The sequence below is a fragment of the Panthera tigris genome, chromosome B1 (assembly GCF_018350195.1).
Source record: "Panthera tigris isolate Pti1 chromosome B1, P.tigris_Pti1_mat1.1, whole genome shotgun sequence".
NCBI classification, from domain to species: Eukaryota; Metazoa; Chordata; class Mammalia; order Carnivora; family Felidae; genus Panthera; species Panthera tigris.
The window spans coordinates 133,769,174-133,794,356 of NC_056663.1; the positions used below are offsets into that span (position 1 = coordinate 133,769,174).

The 25,183-nt window shown below is 33.5% G+C and overlaps 1 protein-coding gene across 19 annotated transcripts in view; it reads left to right on the forward strand.

The window, feature by feature from the left end:
* MAPK10 (mitogen-activated protein kinase 10) overlaps positions 1-25,183 on the forward strand; it is a 568,389-nt gene that overhangs the window by 446,899 nt on the left and 96,307 nt on the right. For 18 of the 19 annotated variants that reach the window (XR_006216882.1, XR_006216881.1, XR_006216889.1 and 15 more), the window contains 5 exons: positions 1,786-1,915; positions 6,216-6,274; positions 7,325-7,463; positions 8,154-8,319; positions 10,826-10,897. Coding sequence is in view for 3 of the 19 variants with exons in the window: in XM_042984242.1 (XP_042840176.1) it covers positions 1,786-1,915; positions 6,216-6,274; positions 7,325-7,463; positions 8,154-8,319; positions 10,826-10,897 (566 nt within the window). In the remaining 16 variants the exon portion in view is untranslated. The remainder of the gene's footprint in view (positions 1-1,785; positions 1,916-6,215; positions 6,275-7,324; positions 7,464-8,153; positions 8,320-10,825; positions 10,898-25,183) is intronic. The other variant, XR_006216888.1, reaches the window with a different exon arrangement.

The window sequence follows — 25,183 nt, forward strand, 5'->3', positions numbered from 1 at the left end:
ATTTCCAACTCTCAAAGCTGCCTTGATATTAAAGGGGTCCATGTTTCTGGAGATGCTCAAGCAGAGATTGCTCAAACTTAAAAAAAAATATTTTTAATGTTTATTTTTGAGAGAGAGTGTGAGCAGGGGAGGGGCAGAGAGAGAGGGGGGAGACACAGAATCCAAAGCAGGACCCAGGCTCTGAGCTGTCAGCACAGAGCCTGATGCGGGGCACAAACCCATGCACTGTGAGATCATGACCTGAGCTGAAGTCGGATGCTTAATCAACTTAACCACCCAGGTGCCCTGAGACTGGTCAAACTTTTGATGGAGATATTTTGGAGAAGAATAGTATTAAATGGAATAATTAAATGGAGTCAGGGACCAGATGACTTCTAAGATCTTGTCGAACCTTATCCCACTAATCTATCATTATCTTACAATACAGTAACCCCTTTCTTTATCTTTTTTTGGGACGGTCAGAGAGAGGGGGACAGAGGATCTGAAGCGGCCTCTGTGCTGACGGCAGAGAGCCCAGTGCAGGACTTGAACCCACAAACTGTGAAATCATGACCTGAGCGAAAGTCAGATGCTTAACCAGCTGAGACACCCAGGCACCCCACCCCCTTTCTTTATCTTTTAGTTTAGTGGCATGAATACTGAATGGTTAATACCACTTCCAATTCAACAGATCAATGGTAGGGGACACTGATTGCTGCATTCCTTTCTGGCAACTAAGACAAAATCCAGCACAATCTGAAGCTGCAGGGATGGGGGTAAAACAAAAATGAACAAACAAAAAACCATTTTGTGTGTGAGTCATTAGGTAAATACCAAGAAGATATTCACTTCCTTATTTGATCTCCAGATCCGTATATTCTTTACTATGAGAGAAAAAGCACTAAAAATTGATTGCCTTCAAAGCATAGTAGATTTTCATTCTCAAATAGTTTGAAAGCTTCAAATGCTAGTAGCATCCATTTCTGTCTTCATATTGAAATGCAGTTATTTATGCTCTAAAAACCCTCCTACTGGATTCCTTATTTTCAGCTTTGTTATTGTTAATGGGTACACTTGAGCACCAACCAACCTGTGCATTCATGGCAATGAATGTCATACCTTAAAAACTGGAAAGAATAATGTTCTCTTAAAATAACCAAATAACAGTGGAGTTTTATAGCTAGAGAAAACCTAAATATCACATGTTATTAGATGAGAAATTCAAGCCAAGAGAGATGAAATGACTTGCCACATTCACATGGCTGGTGGGAGAGTGGAGCACTTTTGTTTTGTCTCCCAATCAAGGAGGCAATTTTATGCTGGGTTTCTTTCTGGGGTGAGTGGGCAAGATACTGTCCTTTTTTACTTTTCTTAGTAAGTAGAATGGTTTGATACTAGTCACTTCTAGATCTTTACTTTTTTTTATTAAAAAATTTTTTTATGTTTATTTATATTTTTGAGGGAGAGAGAGACAGAGCGTGAGCGGGGAAGGGACAAAAAGAGAGGGAGACACAAAATCAAAGCAGGCTCTGGGCTGTCGGCACAGAGCCCGACGGTGGGCTCAAACTCCTGAACCTCAAGATCATGACCTGATCCGAAGTCGGACACTCAACCAACTGAGCCACCCAAGCACCCCACTCCTAGGTCTTTATTTACAGCCTGATTGGCATGTGACCTGAAGAGAAGATATCTGAGTAGGATTCCAGGATAGTATTTTCTTTATCCATATCCTTTACCCATATCCGTAGACAGGAATTTTATGGGCTTCTTTGTTCCTAATTCTGGATTGCTCTTGGGTTTCTGCAGTGCTGCGTATGATGCCGTTCTTGACAGAAATGTGGCCATTAAGAAGCTCAGCAGACCCTTTCAGAACCAAACGCATGCCAAGAGAGCTTACCGGGAGCTAGTCCTCATGAAGTGTGTGAACCATAAAAACGTGAGTTGTTATTTTTAAACCTCTGGCAGTGGGAGATTGTGAGATGGGAGAAAGAAAATCTGTGTGCCAACTTGAGCAGGAAAGGCTTTCTTTACTTTGTAATGTCTGCCTGTTAAGATTGTTTATCCAGTCCATATGCTACATTTTATTTCATTGTCCTCATGATAACTTTCTGCTTAAAAACCATCTAAAAACCATATGGTGTGAGAGGATGAATTTGATAGATATTTTCCTGCTATGAAATTAACCATATTTGGGTATCTTGCTCCAAATTAACCAGAGAGCTCCATACTTTTCCGAAAACAATAAAAAACAAACAAATACAAAACCCTAAAATATCCTATAGAACAATATACTATATTTCTTTATTATTAACAGGTGAAGATTTTTATCTCCTTTTTTTTTTTTTGACTATAGTCTGTCAGTGGCCTTCAAATGTTTACTGTACCCACTGTGCTTCAGCATCTTGTTTTTTTGTAGAGTTGGGCAAATGCACAGGAACGTATCTGCAAAGCACTTCAGAACAGGATTATCAAGAGCATTTCTCATGGGAACTCAGTAGGGTGTATACCATTATATCACATTCTTCACTTCAGAGTATATAAGCTTCTACATTTGCAGATAAAGGCCTCTAGAATTCTTTCTATGCTCCCATTACTTTTAGTAAGGATACAGGGGAGATAATTCATTATTTTAATAATGACTATTATTAATAAATAATTTATAAGTACAGTGCATATAATTTATTACATATAAATGTATAATGAAAATAATTGCAAATTATTATAATAAAACTATAAAAATAGCTATAAGTCTGCATAGTTTTTCTTAAGTATGAAAATCACACAGAATATATAAAATTATCAGTGCAGTTTTATAAGCAAGTGGATTTGTCATAAGGCCAACCATCTATCACTGGCACTAAGAAGAAGCAAATGTATAAGAGTTTAGTTGCAAGATGTTTGAAATACAAATATGTGGATTGTTTCTCTGATGACAGTGTTTCTCTTTTCTTCTATTACTCTACTCCAATGACTTGTAGTTCAGTCATTTGACATGTTTGTTAAATAAAATGTGCCCCATGTATAAACCTAGATGCTAAGATTACATCAGTAGAGGTAACAGAAATGAATCCCTGACCATGTGGAGCTCATGTTGTACTGATGAGAGAAAAAGATGGTCTAAAAAATAGATAGGTAAATGTATAGAATGTCAGATGGTGATAAGCACTAGTAAGTAAAACAAAGCAAAAGGAAAATTATTCTGGTCAGTGCTGGTGGGTGGGCTTACTTTTTAAAATAGATTGAGCAGGAAAGATCTCACTAAAAAGGCAAATTTATGAAGTACGTACCCATCTCTAATTTTGCCATGCAAGAAACACAAGACTTCTAGAAGGTAACTATAAATGATGGAAAGGATGATTCATAAGAAAAGTCATTCTACTAAACCAATTTGTTCTTTCAGTATGTTAAATGAAGGCAGGAACAAGACTAACAACATGGCCAATGCAACCTATTTTTATCATAGCAGAGAGGATGAGAAATACCATGGGCAATGGAAAATGGATAGATATAATCAGTGAAGCAGCAGTATGGGAGATTTTGATAGTGTTTTCATATACTTATATTTCCCTCATCTTCCTTTCAGCTCCTATAATGCAATAAACACATTGTGGAGAAATTTCCACTTACTTGGTGCATTTGAGGAAATCATCCTCCCTGTTCTTGACTGAAATGTAGAAGTTCATGTTTACGATACCTAAAAAGAAGTTCTCAATTGAAAGGATTATCTGTAAATGGTTTTCTACCTGCTATCCCCCTTTTATGTGTGTATTTCCATGTGCATGTGTATATGTCTATGGAAATAAATATCTGGAACTTGTTCACTTATGAAAGGAAGTTCACTTATGACCAAATGTAAATTCCACATTAGTACTTTTTTTTAAATGTTTATTTTATAGAGAGTGAGAGAGGGCATGAGCAGGGAAGGGGCAGAAAGAGGAAGACAGAGAATCCCAAGCAGGCTTTGCACTGACAGTGCGGAGCCTAACATCGGGCTCAAACTCATGAACCATGAGATCATGACCTGTGCCGAAACCAAGAGTTGGACACTTAACCGGCTGAGCCACCCAGGCGCCCCTCCACACGAGTACTTGTAATATTAAGTAAAAGCAGTCAGAATGCAGAACTCTGTAAATGCTGTGGAAAGTAAAGTAAAACAGTGAAGAATCCCAACTAAATCTTTAATAATAGAGAAGAGAATCCATTTAGAGAATGAATACCTAATTCTAGGAAATGATGGCTAATGTGATTGTGGAGCCATAACAAACATTAATTCGTATCTGCATTTTAATATGTCGGAATAAAGGAACTGAATCAGATTCCTGCGTGAAACTGTTGAACTAAAATGAAAATACCTGTGATAATATGTTTCTAAAGGGACAATTTTTAATTGGTTATTGTTAAGAATTAGAATTTACAAGGGAGCAAAGAAAAAACAGAGAGAAATCAAAGAAAATGAAGGTGATGAAGCAAGGGCATAGTAAAAGGGAAAATAAGAATTTTTCAAAAAAGTTTTTATATATTTATTTTGGGAGAAAGAAGGAGAGAGAGCGAGCACCAGTTGGGGAGGAGCTGAGAGAGGAGAGACAGAGAATCCCAATAGGCTCTGCACTGTCAGCACAGAGCCCAACACAGAGCTCCATTTCATGAACTGCAAGGTCATGACCTGAGCTGAAACCAACAGTCAGATGTTTAACCGACTGAGTGACCCAGGTGCCCCAGTGAAAATAAGAATTCATAGTGAGAAATTAACCTTTTAAAATAATCTTGATTTACCCAAAATTGTAATGCTATTTTCTAAATTAATTTTCAAATACCTAGATTATTTACCAGGTGTTATGGGTTAGCATTTTTCCATATTTAAGGGTTGTTTGTGTGTGTTGTGTGTGTGTGTACCCTGTGCACAATCTCTGATGTTTTTGTTTGACCAAATATCAAGATGAATTACTTTGCAATATTGATAAAATACTAGAAAAACAAACCCACTGTATATGTTTGATGTACATACAATGACAGATATATCACACATTGTTTCAGCACACACTATCAGTATACAGAATAAGACACTTTCATCACAAGTTTCAAAGATATTTTGAAATAATTTTATTTCTATATGCATATTCCATAACCTAAAGAACCTAAGGTTCCTTTAGAAGAGATGATCATAGTTTTCTTAATATGTAATAACCATTGCCATATATACATTTGTGTGTGTGTGTGTGTGTATGAAAATATGCATTGTACTATGAATTTTTTCTCAATAATTCCTCAACAAATGAAAACTACATGTGACCCAAAGCATTCTGTGGACTTGATCACATTTCTCAGATGTTTATAATCAGTTTGTTTTGTTTTCATTATTTCATATGTTTCTATACCACTTACAAAATTTACCAAAATTTATTAATTTTTAGTTTAAAGATGTTTAAATCTTAATCTTGTACTTATCCAGTTTTGTGAAATGGTTGCATCTATCCTGTGAGAAGATCGTTATCCCTATTTTTTATTTTTATGTCCCACTGACGTTAGTAGAGAATATTTACTTATGCTAGAAGGTAAACTTCTTTGCTACCTAATATATAAAATAACCAAAGCAGGCAACAAAAAATTTAAGAGACAGAATTGCAGTAACTTTTAAAATACATTTTCCACTAAATTCATTATTGATATCATCCAGGATATTATACATTTCCCCAAACATATCAGTATAGCATTAGTTTAAATAGTATTTGTGTGTGAAATAGAAGCAAAAGAAACTAAAGTAGTAACACACAAAAAAATCTTAAATTAGAGCACCGTCTTGTTCATTTGGAGGAAAACCATGACCTTGCTACATCTTGTTGGGTGTTTTGCTGCTGCCCATCTTTTTCTTACATGGCTTCCTTCCATTTTTGCTTAGTTGCATTACAACTCTATATTCTACCAAGGAGAATCACACTCTAAAGCATTTACACAATTATATATTTTCTCTGATTCTTCCTTCTGCCTAAGAATTTGAGCATTTTTAATTGTATTTAACCCAAAGGCAGATATCATATATATGACCTTTCTGAGTACATTTTTCTATGTTCTGTGAAACAGTTCTAGAAGTTTTTTCCCAACTTTTCTATTGCTACCATAGCACTAGTGTGTGACTTTGAGTTGGATTAAATACTTGTTTCAGTATGCTTTTTGAATAATTCAATCTCTCCCTTTTTCTTTCTCTCTTTCCTCTGTCCCTTCTACTATTTCTTTTCCAGATTATTAGTTTATTAAATGTCTTCACACCCCAGAAAACACTGGAGGAGTTCCAGGATGTGTAAGTAACAAAACTCATGAAGGAAGGAAGAGCATAGCACTTATATAACTCAAGGGAAATTGATACACATCAGTGGATGAAATCTCTTGTAGAGATTAAAGGGAACTAAGAGCTGACAGCAAATGAAAGGGATCCAGTGATAGAACAGAAGATTCTGTTTCTGGTGTTCCTTCCTGGAAAGATACTTCTGCTTCTTTTTGGCCTTCTGGCACTTGTGCTTTGTTGTTCTATGTTCTTGGTTCAATCAGAGAAGATTTATTATTTATTATGTATTTTTTATTATTAATTGATTCTGTGAGCTTTCTGGAATGAGTCTATTCACTTTGAGAAATATCAAGAAAAGGGATATGATAAAAATAATTTTTAAATCTTTATTTCTATTTTTTGTGGTGCCTTTGATTTTGTACAAAAATAACCTATCTAGAAGTATAGTGACAATAGCAGAGGAGAGGAAGTAAATCTTAACACATTGTCTTGTTTGGCACAGATACATTGCATTTAATAGGAGATGCTATTTTTTTTTTTTTTTTGAGGGAGTGAGAGTGTTTGTACACATGCATGCATGAACAGGGGAGGGACAGAGGAAGAGGGAGAGGGAGAATCCTATGCCAGCTCCCTGCCCAGTGCAGAGCCCAATGCAGGGCTCTATCTCACAAACCGTGAGATCATGACCTGAGCTGAAATCAAGATTTGGATACTTAACCAACTAAGCCACCCAGATGACCCCTGACTTTTTTTTTCTTTAATTTCTAATCATAATACTCAAGAAACAGTTCAGTGAATTCAGGGAAACGTGAGGACAAGATGAAGGTAGAAAATATATGGGTAGGAACCACACACTAATAAATGCTGCTTCTGCTGGTGACCTCGTGGTAGAGTTACCATGGCTAACATATATGTAATACTTGGAAAGTTTTCATGTTCTCAATTCAATCAAAGGTAGAGCTGAGAAGTTTGGAAGACTTACAGATTTGGGAGAGGATTCTGACCTATTTGAAGGACTTCATGGATCTTGTGATTTGGGACTAACCTTGTGGATTTACTTCCCAGTTACTTAGTAATGGAACTGATGGATGCCAACTTGTGTCAGGTGATTCAGATGGAATTAGACCATGAGCGAATGTCTTACCTGCTATACCAAATGTTGTGTGGCATCAAGCACCTCCACTCTGCTGGAATTATTCACAGGGTAAGAATACATACTCCAGAATTATAATTAAAGTGCCTTTGGAGAAGAGAGAGAGCAACTGTAGATTGTTTTCTTTATGTAGCGGGGGGTAGGTTGAATATAATGTACTTCCTCATTTCTTTGACTATAGAATTAGCACAAAGTCCACTAACGTACAGAAGAAAATTGTAGCTATACTTCAGTTGATTTCGTTTAGCATTTTGTTTCGGCTCATTGAGAGTTGGCTTCTGAGAAGCCTCATGTTTTCTAGGCCCTTGATTGGCAGAGGTCATATGTGCAGCTGAAATAAGACCATTCATTTCCACAGTTTGTTGCTGGCAGTACAAAGACAGCTGCCTTGATTCACTCTTCTGTCAGGCCAAGAAATGAAAAATAAGCTGAAAGGTTTATGTTGCCATAAGGAAAAATCTAACAGATGACAATAAATGATATGTTATTTATTCTAAGAGCTCTTCCCAAGATGAGCCTAAACTGTAAAATTGATAGTACACTTCTCTTCTGGGTTTAATAAGTTTTTGAAGATACTTAAAAATATATATAAAAAGCTAATCATTTGCTTTATATTGTGCTCTGTAGGCAAGGGGAGCCCTATCAATACTACTGCAAGACTGCCATATTAATTGAGTAGATAGAGATCATATGTTCCGTTTGCTTCTGGCTTTTAATTTCTTCTCTTTTTCCTATTGTCAGGATTTAAAACCAAGTAACATTGTAGTCAAGTCTGATTGTACATTGAAAATCCTCGACTTTGGACTCGCCAGGACGGCAGGCACAAGTTTCATGATGACTCCTTATGTGGTTACCCGTTATTATAGAGCCCCTGAGGTTATTCTGGGAATGGGCTACAAGGAGAACGGTAAGGAGGCTTCTGCATAGCAGTCACAGAAACCATGAAGAAAATGTGCATATGTTTTAGATGGCCAAGGGCAGTGTTCTTTTTCATGCATATGAATGTATATTTTTAATAGGGTTGCCAGCTTTCATATTAAGAGGTGTTTAAAAACACTACTATGAAGAATCATTCATTAAAAATGTGAAGGATGTTTCTGAAAAGTAAGCTTTGCTGCAAGAACACTAAAATGTTATGGCTAAAAAGAATTGTGGATGGCATCTGAAAACAGATATGGATTAGCACACATGCTGTAGATATTGAGAAAAAATGCTGTTTGGGTTGCAGCTCAACTCAGAGTTTTGAGTATGAAAACAGGAAGAAATCTGTCTGTTACAGTTAGCCATTTGGCTTTATGGCTTATCTTAGATTGATGGCTCTACTCCTAGGAGAAGACAAAAAGATATCACAGAGCCTTGGAGCAAGAATCTTTACAAATGCTCATTGGATAATCAATTTAGAATAATCCAAATTGTTCAAGTTAGGTAAGAGTCTCTTCAATGCTTTAAACTGCTCTGTAAGTAATATTTAGGATAGCAATTACCTAGTAATTCCAAATTCTGAATCATAGAGAAAATATTAAATTTTATGTTACTTCTAGTATTCATGAACACTTCAAAAGAAAAAGTAGAATCCTCAAAATGTATTGCAATTTGATTTTATTAAAGGATTTATAAAATACCTATTAGAATGCATTGCAGTACATTATTTTGAAAAGAATATCTCTAATAAGTAATGTAGCATATTAAAAATATATATCCAATATATTTAGGAATTAAAATTCTTTTAAATTAAGATTTTATATATATATATATATATATACATATATATATGTATATATATATATGTGTATATATATATCCTAAATGTACATTTCATGCTTATTTTATGTTTTATTCTATTTAATTCCTAGCAGTCTATTTTTATAAGTTTTACAAAAATAATTATCTATATATTTTTATGTGCAGGTGCTACAGGGTACCTTTATGAAAATTCCCTGGTCACCAGTTTAAACAAATTTCTTTGTGTACTTTCACATTAGAAGAGAGCCAATACTTTTGTGCACTTGTGCAGAAGAAAGTGAAAAGTCAGCTCTTAGGAAGGTCAGGTTCACTTTGGTGAGCAATGGCAGAATTGTTACTTTTTGACTTGGAAGAGGCAAATCTAGTCCTCTTCCCAAGGAATAATCTAACCACATCTAACTTCTTCGGAAAAGAAGACATTTGTAGACCTTTTTCACAGGTTACTTGTAAAACGTCAAAGGGGAATTAATTAAAAAATTCAAGAAATCAAGGATCTACAGAGGTCTGGCGTTAGGGGCTGCATTTGCCTATTGATGGTGTTCCAGATCTTTGCAGAACAAATGGCATGTAATTTCATCCATTTTCCTTCTCTCACTAGAAAAGGTTGCAAGTCACGTCCTTAGCTTTTTCATTTCTCTAGATTTGTGAAGATGTAGCTAACACCCTTGTGCTGCCCTCTTGCATATGAGAGGAAGGTTATCATGCAGAAACACCCGCTTGTTCCTACATCAGGCATGCCTGGCTATCCTGTGCACCTAACCCTGCCTTCCTTCCCCAAGGAGCATTTCAGCCTAATGTCTTTGCCCCAAAGTTCCTTTGATCCTTACTAAAAAGCAAGTTGGAAGAGGGTAAAGATTGGTAAGAGAAGGTGAAGCATGTTTTGTTAACAACTGGGACAACTGAGAAATAAAGAAAACAAACAAATAAATAAAACAATTTTTAAACACCTTTAATACTTTTTTTCACTTTACTTCCAGATGACTCCTTTATATATGTGCTAATTGATCGTATCTTTATTTTTGAAATACTTCAAATAGAAACTAAAACTGATGTTTATTACAAGGATAACCTCTGAAGGAAAAACTAAGTCCTGAATACCAGGGATTCCAATACTTCTGCCTGTAAACCACGGTTCCTGCCATTTCGTAGTTTCTTGGATGTGCTTGCATGTACCTTATTCTGAACCAACCAACCAATCAAACAAACAAACAAACAAACAAAACAAAGGGAACAAAAAAGCAGTTTTTGGTTGCCCTATTCCATGTAACTGAGTGTAATAGAAAATGGAAACAGCCACTCCTGTAGGTTGCTTAAGATTATTTTCTCTATATCCTGCAAATAATAAAAAACCTCTTGGTGGCTTTTAGCCGCCACCCACCATGGAGACACGTTTGGTTTATCTGCTGTTTTTCCATATCACCCTTTTATGGCACTACAGAGGCAATCTAAGGTACCCATAAAGTAATTTTTAAAAATTAATTTGAGTTCTCATGCTAAACATTGTTAATGTAATATTACAGTGCTGGTTTTAATTTTGGGGCAACTTTTGGGGGGAGACAAAAATTGTACCTTCTAATGAAACTGTTCTTTTTCCTCCTCCTTCAGAGATCAATGATCTTAGTTAACTTTACTTTCCTCCCTTTTCTTCACTTCCCTCTCTCCTGTTCTAGTGGATATATGGTCTGTGGGATGCATTATGGGAGAAATGGTTCGCCACAAAATCCTCTTTCCAGGAAGGGACTGTATCCTTGTACCTTTTGCTGCAGCTTTACCTGTTTTGTTCTCTCTCCCTTTAAACACATAATGATTTTACCAGGAGAGTAAAGATAGAAGCAAAAAGTTGGGTAAGTGGTGTATTTGTGATTTAAAAAAAAAGTGATGATTTATATAATCTGACCAGTACTGAAGATTACCTACTGCAATGATTTGTTTTAATTAAATTTCAATGGGCTTTTTTTCCTTTAAATTATTTTCTTGTTTGTAACTCAAAATAGCAATGCTATTTTTTCATAAATAATAGAGGTCACCAAATCCCAAATTATTAAAATATCTTTGTAACTAGCAAAAGAAGTCACTCTTTGCAAGTATTTTCCATCTTTTTCCTAAAATCATTGTATGCTTCTTCAACATTTAGGCATAATAATTTCTCTCCTTGTTGATATCCTAAGCTTCTGTCTATAGTTTCATTGAATTGAATTACTCTTGACACTATATCCAGTCTTAAATAGGTCAATATAGCATATCCCCCTTCAACCATGAACTTCCACGTTTAAAAACCATAATTGTTATTCAAATTGCCAGAGATCAGCTGGGTTTAATATAAGCTTCTCTTACTTGACTTGGAGACAGTCAAGTCAAGTTGACTGAGACACAGATAATCGCTTTTCCAATGAAATTTAGAATTTTAAAAAGCAGTGTTTATTCAAGTTCTACCCTTGAGTTCTGGGCTAGATTACAATAGAAATTTCTTGGAGAAATATGTATGATTTAGAATTATTAAATGAGCTGATATATGTCTAAAATGATCCAAAGTTTACTCTCTAACAAAGTCACATATTAGTGTTTGTAATATATACGTAATAAAGTTTACATATTAATAGAGAATATATTTTTATGCATATAGAAATACCCTGCTAACACACAATAGTGCAAATCTAAATACAACAACAATTTCCAGTTTTAACAGTGATAATGCAATATTGAGTTCAGTATATTATTATATATGAAATTGTTTTAGAAATTGGCAATAAACATGTGGTCTATAACTATTAAATATTATATTTGGTTAACAAGAAAGCTGTATTAAAGAACTCTTTTATTATGTAAGATTATGACTGTTATTTAGTTGACTCAGTGAGAAGTTTATACCACTATGAGCACTCATTATGTAGATATTTATTTATTCTGCTGGATATTAGTAAGATATTCTCTAAATTCCAATAATAAGGCAAGAGTAATGACATCTTCTAGGACTATACTGTCCAATAGGCAGCCACATGTGGCTATTCAGTATTTAAATTATGATGAGTCTGATTTGAGATATATTTTATATACAAAATGCATACTAGATTTTGAGGATATAAAAAGAAAGCATGTAAAACATCTCAATAATTTTTATATTGATTAAAATGATAATTCATTTTACTTTCATTTTATTTTAAATTATTTATATTTTGAGGATAAATTATATATCCAATGTAGTTGATGAGAACAATATTATAATTCGCATTCATATTTAAATGTACTGGTTTCATATAAAAGTAGGATTGTGTGTATGTGTATGTGTTTTCGTCTTTGGAGTATATTTCAGACAAAAAAAGGGGAACTTCACAACACTCAAAGTGAAGTTGCACAGCTACATCTTTATAATGCCCTAGTTAGTGGAAGATAAGTCACAAAATATCTCATTTCCACATGACATTGTTGTTATGGGTCACTTGATTTCCATGTGGCTTGGTGCTCTGAGATCTAATATAGCTCTTCAGGCATTTATCAGGATTGCTTTTCTCCTCTTTTACCAGTATTAAATTTAAAAGCCAATACAATTAGAAAAAGTCAAGACATTTTCTAACCCAAGATATCCTTCAGAAAAAGAAGCAAACAAAGATAATAGCACCATATTGATAATTCTGTATTCTTCCAATAATTATTTTCTTGGAGATCTTTTTTTCCCTTTATTATAGTTTGTTTCAGGAAAATATTTGGAACTGACAGTAAATTGTGCTAACATCAATACATAAAATATATATCCTTGATAAAAGTGATCCTAGAAATTGAATAAATTCCAACATAAAAATTTACATTATAAGGATTTGCATTCTGTATTCCTTTATCTCAGTGATGATCATATAAAATAATGGTCTTTGATAGCCTACTGCCCTATGTGATAATGAGCCTGCATACAGACCTAAAAGTCAATGGAAAAGTTACATGAAGACATTTATAGTGGAAAACATCTTGCTAAGTTAAATTTTACTTAAATATGAGTAAATAATTTACAGATAAAACGTGTTAGAAGAACTGCCATCTTTCTAGGAATGTTTCCATTTGTATTTAAATCCTTAGTTCATTTTACCTATAATTAAAATAATTTAATGTCTGAAGTCATGAAGACATTTAAAAATTAAACTAAACTGTAGTATCTCTATTAAACAGTGGATTACATGTACTCTGTATTTTTGATTGGAATTGTTTCATTAATCTTTACATGAAGTTATTATAATTTTATGATTAGAGTTTCCCAGCAACAATTGAGAGATCAGAGCATTGAATTATCTTCACTAACCATGGTGATTAGATACACATTTGGGGGTTGATGGAGTAATTATGGAGAGAAGAATCTTACCAATATTTTAGCATATTGAAAGATTCCAGCACTTACTGGAAGTATTATCAAAGCTTAGTATAGGCTAATTGACTACTTCTAAGATTTTTCAGAGACTTAAAAACAAAGCAATCATAAGTTCTTTGACTTTCCCTTATAATTATTCAGAGTAATTTTTATTAAATTTCTCTGAGGCTGAAAAATTATATGGTAATATTCTATAATCATAATCATTATTCCCCTCTCTCCACAGAACTTTTTAACGTTCCTTTTCTTTATCTGAACCTATGACAAAAATAGTAAAACACTTTGACAAACTGGGAAATCTTATGAAATTATCATTGATGACTGAAGTTTTAGCTATATGCCTAAATTAAAACTGTATTTGCATTTTGAGAACACGTGTACATTTCTTGGCTATTGATATGATCCAGGTTATATCACAGGGTAGTTTCTTAATTATTTAAGTATTGGCAAAACAAATACATTATATACATACATACATATTTCCTTTTCTGTTAATTTGCTATTTTTTAATATCCAAAGGACCATTTATAAAATATTTGTTTTTAATGTATTAATAGTTTATACAAACATATACTATTATATACTCAATTTTTATCACAGTGTTATGATTAAAACCTATTTCATAGCATATTTATTGACATAATGTATAGTATTACTAAAAATTCTTAGGCCCATGATAAATTTTGAGTTAGCAGTAAATATATGAGGTCCATTATTTTCTTTAAGAGTCCAACAATCACAAAAGAGGTTGTCAATGACTTTACATTTCATTCAGATTTTGTCTCTTTTAACAATAGTAGATAGTAAGGTTGATTTTTCTCATAATTTTTTTAAGGGATATTTAGTCACTGATTCCCTCACCCACCCCAAACCCCAACCAGGGCATGCGGTATTTTTGATTACTGAAGTCTCATAATACTGGTAGAATTTTCATATACTACAAATTCTTTCCTTAAGCCTACTTCTCTTAGATATATTCTTTTTACCTTTTTTCTTCCATTCTTCTTCAAATGGCCACACCTTCTTTGAGCAAGGCCTGTGAAGTCCTTCATCTAGAGTTCTTGGCCAGAGTTTCCTGGACCTACATGATATTAAAGATAGGCACACTGTATTCATTTGAAATTGCTAGACCTCAAGTATATTCTCTCCAAATGATGCCAGATCTGATTGCTAAAATAGACCCCTTTGCTTTTCCCTCTGAAGACATGAGAAATTCCAATTAGAATGAAAAGGATGTACATATAGACTTGCCAAGGAGCCAAGTTATTAAGGAACAGATAAATGATTTGCCAAAAGTGTATTTGAATAAATAAAGAAAACATCCTCAAACTTAATGAATGTCATATCTTTTCTAAATGTGAACATGAAAATTAGGAATAATCAAAGTAAAGTGAATAAAAATTAGAGGTTGTGGATGATACTCATCTAATGCAGATAGAGATTCTTAATCCTTCTTACCTCTTTGAAATAACCATGCTTACTTTCTAATAAACTTTTGCAACTAATACATTACTATAATCTTTTACCTAATATTGAGATGGTACAGTATTATCTCAAACAAGGTATGGCTTATGATTTAAGTAAAGTTGCAATGTAAGACTTCAGCCATTTTTTCATACCCATAAGCGAATGGCAGATAATCATGAACATGAGAAAAAATAAGACGTTTCACCTTTATTTCTCTGTACGTACTTGTTTGAAAGAATCTATTCTCACCATTAGTTTTACTACTATTTGATTATTATTATACAACTATTTTATTGTTATTACTTTGAGAAAAATCTGAGTAAGACAGGAATCACTAGAGTCAGAGCTGGTGCTTGAGGTGGTCTGTAAAGATGGAAGGAGGACATAGTTACAGGGGGAAAATCTCTCACCCAGGAAGTTGAGACTAGGCCAGAGTCCACTAGAGGGCAGGATAAGTCATGAAGGTCATAAAAGGAGTTCAGAGAGATATATTGCAAGGGGGCAGCAAGTGAGGACAGACTTCCAGGGTGGAACAGAAGGCAAGAAATTGAGGAGCTGGGCCTCTACTCCTTGATTTCTTGGAGAGGGGCTGCTGAGAGCCAGCATTCATAAAGCTCCACTAGGAGCTGGGACTAGGACTGCTCGGTCCCCCAGAAGCTCCCTGTCTCCCGGAAATGCATACAGACAGGTTTAAAAGCATGTTATTTTCCCCCTACCCCCCTACAGAGTTCTGTACATAGAGTTCTGTGAAATATTGAAGGGGAAGAACTACACAAATAATAAAACACATTCCTTAGTCATTACTGTGAAATTCTATTCAAATTGCCCTGGGCCCTGTTGGTCCTCAGGACAGAGTCCATGAGCAGTGTGTGGGACATTCTTTCTGCCTTCTGCAGTCAAATGAATGTCAAGTACGTACTGGAATAGGGCTCCAAGAACTGGCATCTAGTTCTGTTCACTTTGGTCATGTGACACCCCCTAAACTTTAATTTACTTTGTAAAATACTTCCTTTCCCTGTCTTACAGGATTGCTGTGGTGATAAAAACATTAGATGTTTACAAACAGACACATACTTCTAAATACCTTCAAAGATAAGAAACACAATTTTTAAAAATATTTTTATTTTTGAGAGAGAGAGAGAGGGAGAGAGAGCTCCAGCACAAGTGGAGGAGGGGCAGAGGAGAGGGGATGGAGGATCTGAAGCTGGCTCAGCGCTGACAGCACAGAACCTGATGCAGGGCCCAAACTCATGAACCATGAGATCGTGACCTGAGCTGAAGTCAGACACTTAAGCAACTGAGCCACCCAGGGGCTCCAAGAAGTACAGTTTTTATGTTATGAAGTTAATTAGTTTGGAGACACTCCAGCCCAAATAACCTTCAAATTGAATTAGATAAACTATTAAAAATGAAAATAACTAAGAGGCTACCCAGAATAAAATTTCTCTCAAATGATGAGAAACCAAAATTATCTGTGAAATTTTGACAACAATGAAAAGAAAGAAAAAGTTTGCTACTTACTAAAATACTTTTGTAACTTGATGTACAGAATGAAGTGAGGATACTTACATTGGTGAGCATGTGAGACATTTGGAGCCAGCATTTACTATTTGTTGATTAGAACATGAAAAACCTAAAGAAAAAGACATTTTTTTTCAAAATTAGGATATCTTTGAATTACTTATTTATATACATACACTACAGAAGTGCATGGATTTTGAAAGATGACATTTAAAATATTTTGGTACAGTAAAAAAATTATTCAGTCTTTTTATGGGAAATATCTTATAAGTCTTTTAGCCTATAGCTTGGTTTATGATTTAATATAAAGCTAAAGTCTTCTCCTTTATGATAAGTTTCAATGGCTTTTTTTCTGTTTTGTAAAAAAAGCCAACCAGGAATACAAAATGTTTTAAATAATGGTTAAAAATTAATTATATTATGACATAGAAGTTATAAAACAAGAAAAGCAAGTTGAATGGGTAGACTCAGAAAAATCTTGTTTTTATTTCTGAATATTTAGTGTTCTATAAATGTTATTTTTCTTATTCAGATTCACATGTGCAAAATATGTATGTTTCTTTAGTTTTTATAATTCCATCTTTTCACTGAAGTTTAAAACAATGTGCACTTGTTATATATATAAATTTATAACTTTTGAAACAAATTTTTCAAAGAAATGGTGCTGTGATATTAGAAAATTATGTTAAATCTTCTTGCTATTATATTTTGAGGTATGCTTTACAAGAAAATTTATCAAAGCACATTTTCTGAATCCTATGCTAAGTGAAGAAATAGGTTAGGGAGAAAAGCAATGTGGTCTCACAATTGTGTTACCAGAGCCACAAAATCTCCTAGGTGGAAGACATTTACCAGGTTTCTGGATAGAAATTCACATAGTTCAAAAAATATTTCATTGTAGATTACAACCCAAGCCATTGGACAGAATGTGGAAATAGCAATATAATGCTTTCTTTATTTAGATTTAAGCTGCCAGGGCTTATGTTATATCATTTTTGTCTCTTGGCTAGAATAGAAAAGAGATAATTTAGCATAATCTAATGCCTGACAAATGATACAATGACACTTGAGATTTTCTCACTTAGATTTTCTCACCATAATTTAGTAAAACCAAAACTTACTTAACATCCCTTCTAGGGAAAGTGACTCAGTTTCTGAATGTCACAATTGCAAATGAATCTGCTTTCTGCCTATGGGAATACTGATGATGGGAGAGGAAATGTAATAAATCAGATTCATGAAAGCGCTGAGAATTCTAACTGGACAGCATTAGTGTATAAAACTCTTATGGAGACCCAAATACAGGCTGTCTCAGACAGCATCAAAATCCTACAGTAACTGAATTTGCTAATTTCTTCTCAGGTCTATGTACAATCAGTATTCAATGGAATATCTTGGAAATATCATAAAATAATATAGTCTCCTTGATAAGTAGTTATGTATATTAGCTGAGGGAAGGCTTACCACCAACCCCCACTTCTCTGTTCCAACAAGATTTAGTATCAAATTCTTTTATTACCTATTTCCTGTTTTAGTTGTGATGAATAATTCACAAAATCTGATGCAAGGACTTTATCTTAAGAAATAATCGTATCTTCAGTGTATAAAAATCCATATAAATTCATGTGCATATATAATACTTTTGTAATTCATAGTAATAAAGCTTATCATTTCTAGACACAAAGCTTAGCACTTAGGTGGCATAAACATGGATAATCTGTAAGAATAATGAATAGCGAGTAAAGTTAAATGGGAATGGAGATTGGAAAAATTTCTACGGTATTGTTACTCAGAAAAGATACTTTAAAATAGAGAAAATAGAATTCATTATATTAATCGATAGTTCATATCTAAAGTTTGTATCTCTGCATTATTTTTATGACAAGCTTTATGGTCTATTAACTGTATTTTGGATTCTGACATAAAGATAAATTTCCAAAGATGGTCTTCTTTTCCTTTGAAATATCTAGATATAGCAAAACCACACAAAGAAGAACTGGGAGATATACCAGTTATTGATACCAGTTATTAAACCAACAACTGTCTAGAACCACTTGAAACTGAAGCAACACAAGGACTTAAGATTCCATTTCGATCACCTGTTGTTACGGTTATTGCTGTTGTTTAAAGGCATATATGAGGGGATGAAAAATCAAGGGATTTTAGTCTGAAAGATAAAAATTTGCCAGTTTTAGGAGAACAGTGGTCAAGGATCATAGGCTATATTAACATAATTTAAGATGGTTATTTAGATGAGGAAGCAGGGTAATTGCTATTTCAATAATGGAAAGAAGTTCCATAGAATCAGCTGTGATTGAATATGTGGAATGCCTTTCCAAGTGGGTTTAAGAGTGAAAGGATCACCCAGTGAATGGTGGGTGATCCTTGGAAAGATTTCTTTATTACATCTAAATATAATATTAAATAAATATTAAATAAATAAACCTTTCCAGAATATATTTAATTACAGTATATAAATCATACTTACCATGTACCAGGCAACGTAGAAGGATCTTTACCAGGCACAATCCTTTCAAGTCTTTTAAAAAATTCTACATGATAAATACTATTTACCATCTGCATTTTAGAGGATGAAATTTATATTTAGAGACTGAAGTAACTTGACCAAAGTTATAGAGTTAAAAAAGCAATGGAATTGGTTCTGCAGAAGAAAAAAAATGAGATAATATAGAAGAGATTTTTTTTGCATTAAATAAAAAATAAAAATAGATGTTTTCTAACTCCCAGATAGATACTCTCAGATTCTGTTTGTGGCAGAAGCCACTTTTTCCAAGTGTTTAAATGGATGCAGGCAAGAGAAAATCCTGCTTATTGAGTTTATTAGCTCTCTCTATTTTTTTGTCTGTGTCTTCCACAATATCTATAAAAATAGATATAATGTAAATAGCAACTTAGACTGGTCACTTTGGACAGTATGATAAGAATACTTGCAATTCCAAAACAAATTCATTTTCAGACACTTTTTCTTTTTTTTCTTTAATCAAAGATTCTCACAATACCAACCTCTTGTGAGATGGATAATTATCCATAATTACAAATGCATTAATGATAAAGGGATGCACAACTGTTTGCTCTATCTTTCCCTGATATTTTTGCATGTCACTTGCTTTCCTAAAATGGAAGCAAAACAAATTTGCTTCTCTTGGTATGCTTATCACCTTCAAATCTGTAACCATTTCTTTGCAGTGATCACTCCGTTTAGGTGTTAAGTCAAACAATGGAAACTTTGAGTTTAACCTGAGTGAGATTTTCACATTGGAAAGAATCTCATGAGGAATTCTTTTAGGTCATTGCCAAATTACAAAATGTAATTTGAAGAGTAAGTGGAGCAAAATTATAGTGTACTGCTATTTTAATGCCCTTCCCTATTTGCTCCCCCTCATCATCCCTTATTCCTCTAGGTTATTTTCCCCCTTAAGAATGACCTATCTCTCCTTCTGACTTTTCAGTAGGAACACGTGAGTAATCAAGTATGGTTAAAGAGAGAGATTTTACTTTCTTGCTTCGCCTTTTCCCATTTTGCCCCTCCCTGTGTACCCTCTGTCCCGGTTTATGGGTTTTAAGTTCTGGATGATAACTGGCAATAGGAGAGAAACCATCATAATTTCACCTTGAATTCCAGGTTTCTTTGGATTCATAGTCTCAGCAGTGTCAGCACTTAAATCATGTTGTTGATTTCATGTAGAACCATCCTGTTTTGAAAGCCAGTGTTTCTTACCATTATAAAGCAACCATGTGTATAAGACTAAGACAAGACTTCCTGTTTAGAAACATGCTCCTTTGATGGGAGTCAATGAAACCGAGCCAGCATATTTAGAAATATTCATTCTTGAACTGGCATTTTGCTTCCGGATATTTATTCATATTTATAAATAAGAGTAAATGTGTTTTGTAAAAGAAACCCTTTCTTTTGAAGTTGCTGGCAGCTCAGCTTTTTTTTTTTTTTTCAAATATGGTATATGAAAGAATAAAAAAGAAACCAGTTTGCATGTTTCCCATATTAACACAATCTAGAATAATTTACAATACGAATAAGTAGGATTCTAGGAGGTGAATGCAAATTAGACCTTTTAAATCAGAAACTAAATTAATCATTGAATTATAATTGCAAAGTAATATTATCATACATTAAGTAGTATTGAGTTAATTCAGTTGCATAGCAGAGAGGGCCCTGACTTGTGTTCTTCCCACTTCAATGTTTTAAAACACTAATGATCTTAAGACTGGCCTCTTAGCCAGTCAGTAAAAGGTCAGACCATTGCTCAATCGCATGAGTAACCAAGTGTTTTCATTTATTTGCTGTTCTATTCCTATCTTCTTGTTTATCTTCATTTCATTTTTGTTTTCAGTTGACATGTGGTCAGTAGGGTGCATCATGGGAGAAATGATAAAAGGTGCAGTGCTCTTTCCTGGCACTGATCGTATCCTTCTTAGCAGCCAGTGGTCTCTATGGGTATCTTTCTCAATCAGTTCCCTTTGGTCTCAGACACAACACTGCTGATGGTATATATTCACTGCCTTTGGTTCTAAGAGACTCCAATGTCAAATATTTACCAGCTGGCATCATGGTAGAGTAACCTTGCCTCCTAGCTAGATCTTATGGGGATAATACAGTATCAAATATGAAACATTCAGCATGCTTTCAAAAGGTCTGCCTTAAAATTCAGTCCTATGAAACTTGTAACAGTGATATGCTCTTCTCTATTGTTTTTTTGTTGTAGATGTTTTAAAATTAAGTTATATTCATAGCTAGATAATAAATGACAAAATATTTCAGCTTTAAGACTGGAGATTTATTCTTTTAAGAAATATTCACTTGACATGGAAATCTTTTTTTTTTAATTTTTATGTTTATTTATTTTTGACAGACAGAGAGAGACAGAGCACAAATGGGGGAAGGGCAGAGAGAGAGGGAGATACAGAATCCAAAACAGGCTCCAGGCTCTGAGCTTTGACATGGAAATCTTTAATCAGATTTATTTTCACCCTCAAATACGATAGGTTTATTTTAACATATATTCATGCATGCATATGAGTTTCGTTTTAAGATTAACCTCTTTCAAAATTTTTTCTGTCATTTACTTCATTTCTAGGAATAATAGATCCAATTCCTTGTTCTTATTTTATCTACATTATTAACAAGTGCAAAAATTAAAACCTCATTAATTAATAATGATTATATAAAATATCTGAAGAAACAAATTTCTATCAATTGAATAAGTAAATCTTCTGTTAAGATACCAGAGGCTCTGCACATTAAATAGATACAGACAATGTGTTATTAGCATATGGGTGTATAATAATCTATTTCCTTAATTTAAATATTTTCTTACACTCAAGTCACTTATAAAGATATTATGTCCTCATCAAACTGAGGATAAAACCTCTGCTTATATGACCATGATTCAAAAATCAAATCAAATCTATAATAATGGGGTTTTAATATATAATTAATAGAAACTTAGTTACTAACGCAGTGTATCCTAACGATATTATGATTAACTATTAGCTTTGGGGATTAATATATTACTTATATGGATATATGTAGTTTCATATATATATTCTCTGTATGTATTAAAATACCAGTTTGGGAAATGACTGTGTTAGGCACTCAATTAATTTTTTTCAGTGAAAGAACTAGCCTAAAATGTTTTATTCAGTAAGAAATAAAGCCACACTGTTTTTCTCCTATTCTTTTTTCTAGTCTTAAATATGACACACATTATTTTTAAAGTTTTTCTATCTATATTGCAGTTTCGTCTTCTACATATACATTTTATTAGATAACATCTATAAATTTGCCACATTCTTGTTTATGTAATTGCTGTTTAAAAGTAAGTTGGCCTGATAAAAACTAAATTCCTTCAGATTTCTAAAAAAAAAAAAAACACAGGGTTTCTTTAATTCCAAAGGATTTTAAACTTTACTTTGGTCTTCGGACATGAACATGAAACAGTTCTTAAGTTTTGGCTAATTTTAGGCATTTAATTAAAATGAACTCAATCTGTTGACTTTGTATTCTGCTTTTTCAGAAGTTCATTGTGGTAGAATAATCAATGACTGAAACAAATATTTCCCACCTCTAAATTAAAATGATTGATTTTCATTACTTTCCTTACATTTTCTATTTAAAGATCAAATCAGATTTCCACAACTGAGTTATTAAGTACAGATTAACAGTTCTTAGAATCCATTTCTTGGGAGAAGTTGCTTGGATATCATTTCCAACTTGGGTATTAAGATCCCTTATAAGTTTTTCATTCTTTCTCATTGCCAAGTAGTATTCCATTGTGTATATAAACCAATTTTACAATAAATTTTATAATAAAAATATCCCTTATAAGTAAAGCTTTAGGCTGCTACTGATGTTAAAGTCTCATATGGGATGCCCTTTCAATGCCTGAGCTTGGTATTTTTATATTGAGTTATTTCTGGATTTCTTCTTATAGCGTTAACATTCCTGAAGGATAAATGCTAATTATTTTCTAAAGTGGCCCCTCTGAGTGTAAGAGGTGGTCTTTTAATGATTTCAAACATGTTGGTTTAAGTTTAAATCAGTCTTTTTCAAGCAAACAAATTATGAACTGAATATCATAAACTCTTAAAATGCAAGACAAATTATTTTTTAAATTCTCTATTATTAGAAATAAGTTATCTAAAGAATAATAAAATTATGTCTAAGTTTATTAGCTAAATAGAACCTTTAAAATGGAGTTAGTAGTATACAATATGTATATTATACATCTATACAATCCATCATTAGAAGTCGTATTATTTTAATCAACATATCCTCACTTATGTGAAGGCATTCTCAAAATAAATGCTAAAAGATATGAGTCATACAAATCTTCTTCTTTTATAAATCAATTCAACAGCAAAACTTAAGATATTAATAAGGCCTTATACCCTTTACCTTTTATTTCTAAAAGAGTTCAACACATTATTTTTAGCATTGAGAAATTTAGATAGCTAAAAGCAGTTCTTTTTTTTTAATGTTTACTTTTGAGAGAGAGAGAGAGAGGCATGTGCGCTCACATGCAAGCGGGGGAGGGACAGAGAGAGAGGGGGACAGAGGATCTGAAGCAGGCTTTCTACTGACAGCACAGAGCCCCATATGGGGCTGGAACTCACTAACGGTGAGGTCATGACCTGATTTGAAGTAGGACACTTCACCGACTGAGTCACCCAGGCACCCCTAAAAGCAGTTCTTAAAATGTTGTATATTTACATGCCACTTAATTGTTAAATGTATTTTAATATATATTAATTGAATTTTATTCAAATCAAATGTTTTTAACTGTAGAAGAATCAGAACTCAACTACTGAGATGCCTCTGGGAAATTTAAAGAATTTCATCACAGCAGAAATATTTACTGTAAAAATTAAAAAATATTTTATATTAAATGAGTGAATTAATATTAAATATATAGCTTTTGGATAAGATTAATAAAATGAACACATATATACTACCACTCAGATTAAAAAATAGAACTTTGAATGTCTTTGTGTGCTTCTCCCCTGTCATTTCCTCCTTTCTCCCTGGAGGTCATCACATCCTAAATATATGTTTTTACAGTCTTCTTGACTTTCCTTATATTTTTTACCACAGGTAAATTTATCCCTAAACAACATATGGTTTAGCTTTATGTGTTTTGCATATGGCACAAGTCACATTATTTTTGCTACTTGTTTTTTTTGAAGTTAACATTGTAGTTTTGAGATTTTTTCATGTTAATTCATCAGTTCATTTTCATTGCTGTAAAGTAGTCCAGTCTCTGAATATATTCATAGCTTCATTGTTTATAAAAGTAAAAGCAAAAACAAAAAATGGATAATCCAAAGCCTATTTGTAGGAGAGTAAATTCACTGGACTACTTTTATTTTTATAGTTCATGCATTTTTAGGTCTTAAGAATCCTTTGATGCCTTTATATTCTCTTGTAACTTTACTATGAATGTTTTAAAGTTTAATCTTTTACATTTAAGCCTTTAGTTCACTTGGAATTTATTTTTGTGTATGATGTTAAAGAGAGATCTAATTTATTTTATTTCAGTTCCACTTACTGACTAGCTTATTCTTTCTTTACTTGTCTATAATGCTGTCTCTCTCAAATTTCCACATATTGAGGGAAGGGGTATTCTGGGATGCTGGGCTCTATATTCTGTTCACTGGACTGTTTGTCTATTTTGTATCACTATTTCTTAATACAAATGTTTATTGTGTACTTATATCAGGTAAGGTAAACCTCACCTTTATTGTTTTCTTCAGAAGTATCTTAGCTAGTAATGAATCATTGATTTTCCATAAACATTTTAGAATTGGCTTGCTAAGATTTCTATTGGTATTTATACTGAAACTGTGTTAAGTCTATAGATCAATATGTGGAGAATTGGCTATTTAAATTTTTTTTTAATGTTTATTTATTTTTGAGACGGAGACAGAGCACTAGTGGGGGAGGGTCAGAGAGAGAGGGAGACACAGAATTTGAAACAGGCTCCAGGCTCTGAGCTGTCAGCACAGAGCCCAACGCGGGGCTCGAACCCACCAACTGTGAGATCATGACCTGAGCAGAAGTTGCACGCTTAACCGACTGAGCCACCCAGGCGCCCCGAGAATTGGCTATTTTAATTTAGATAATTTTTTTTCTTTCTCCTGAACACTCAAGGAT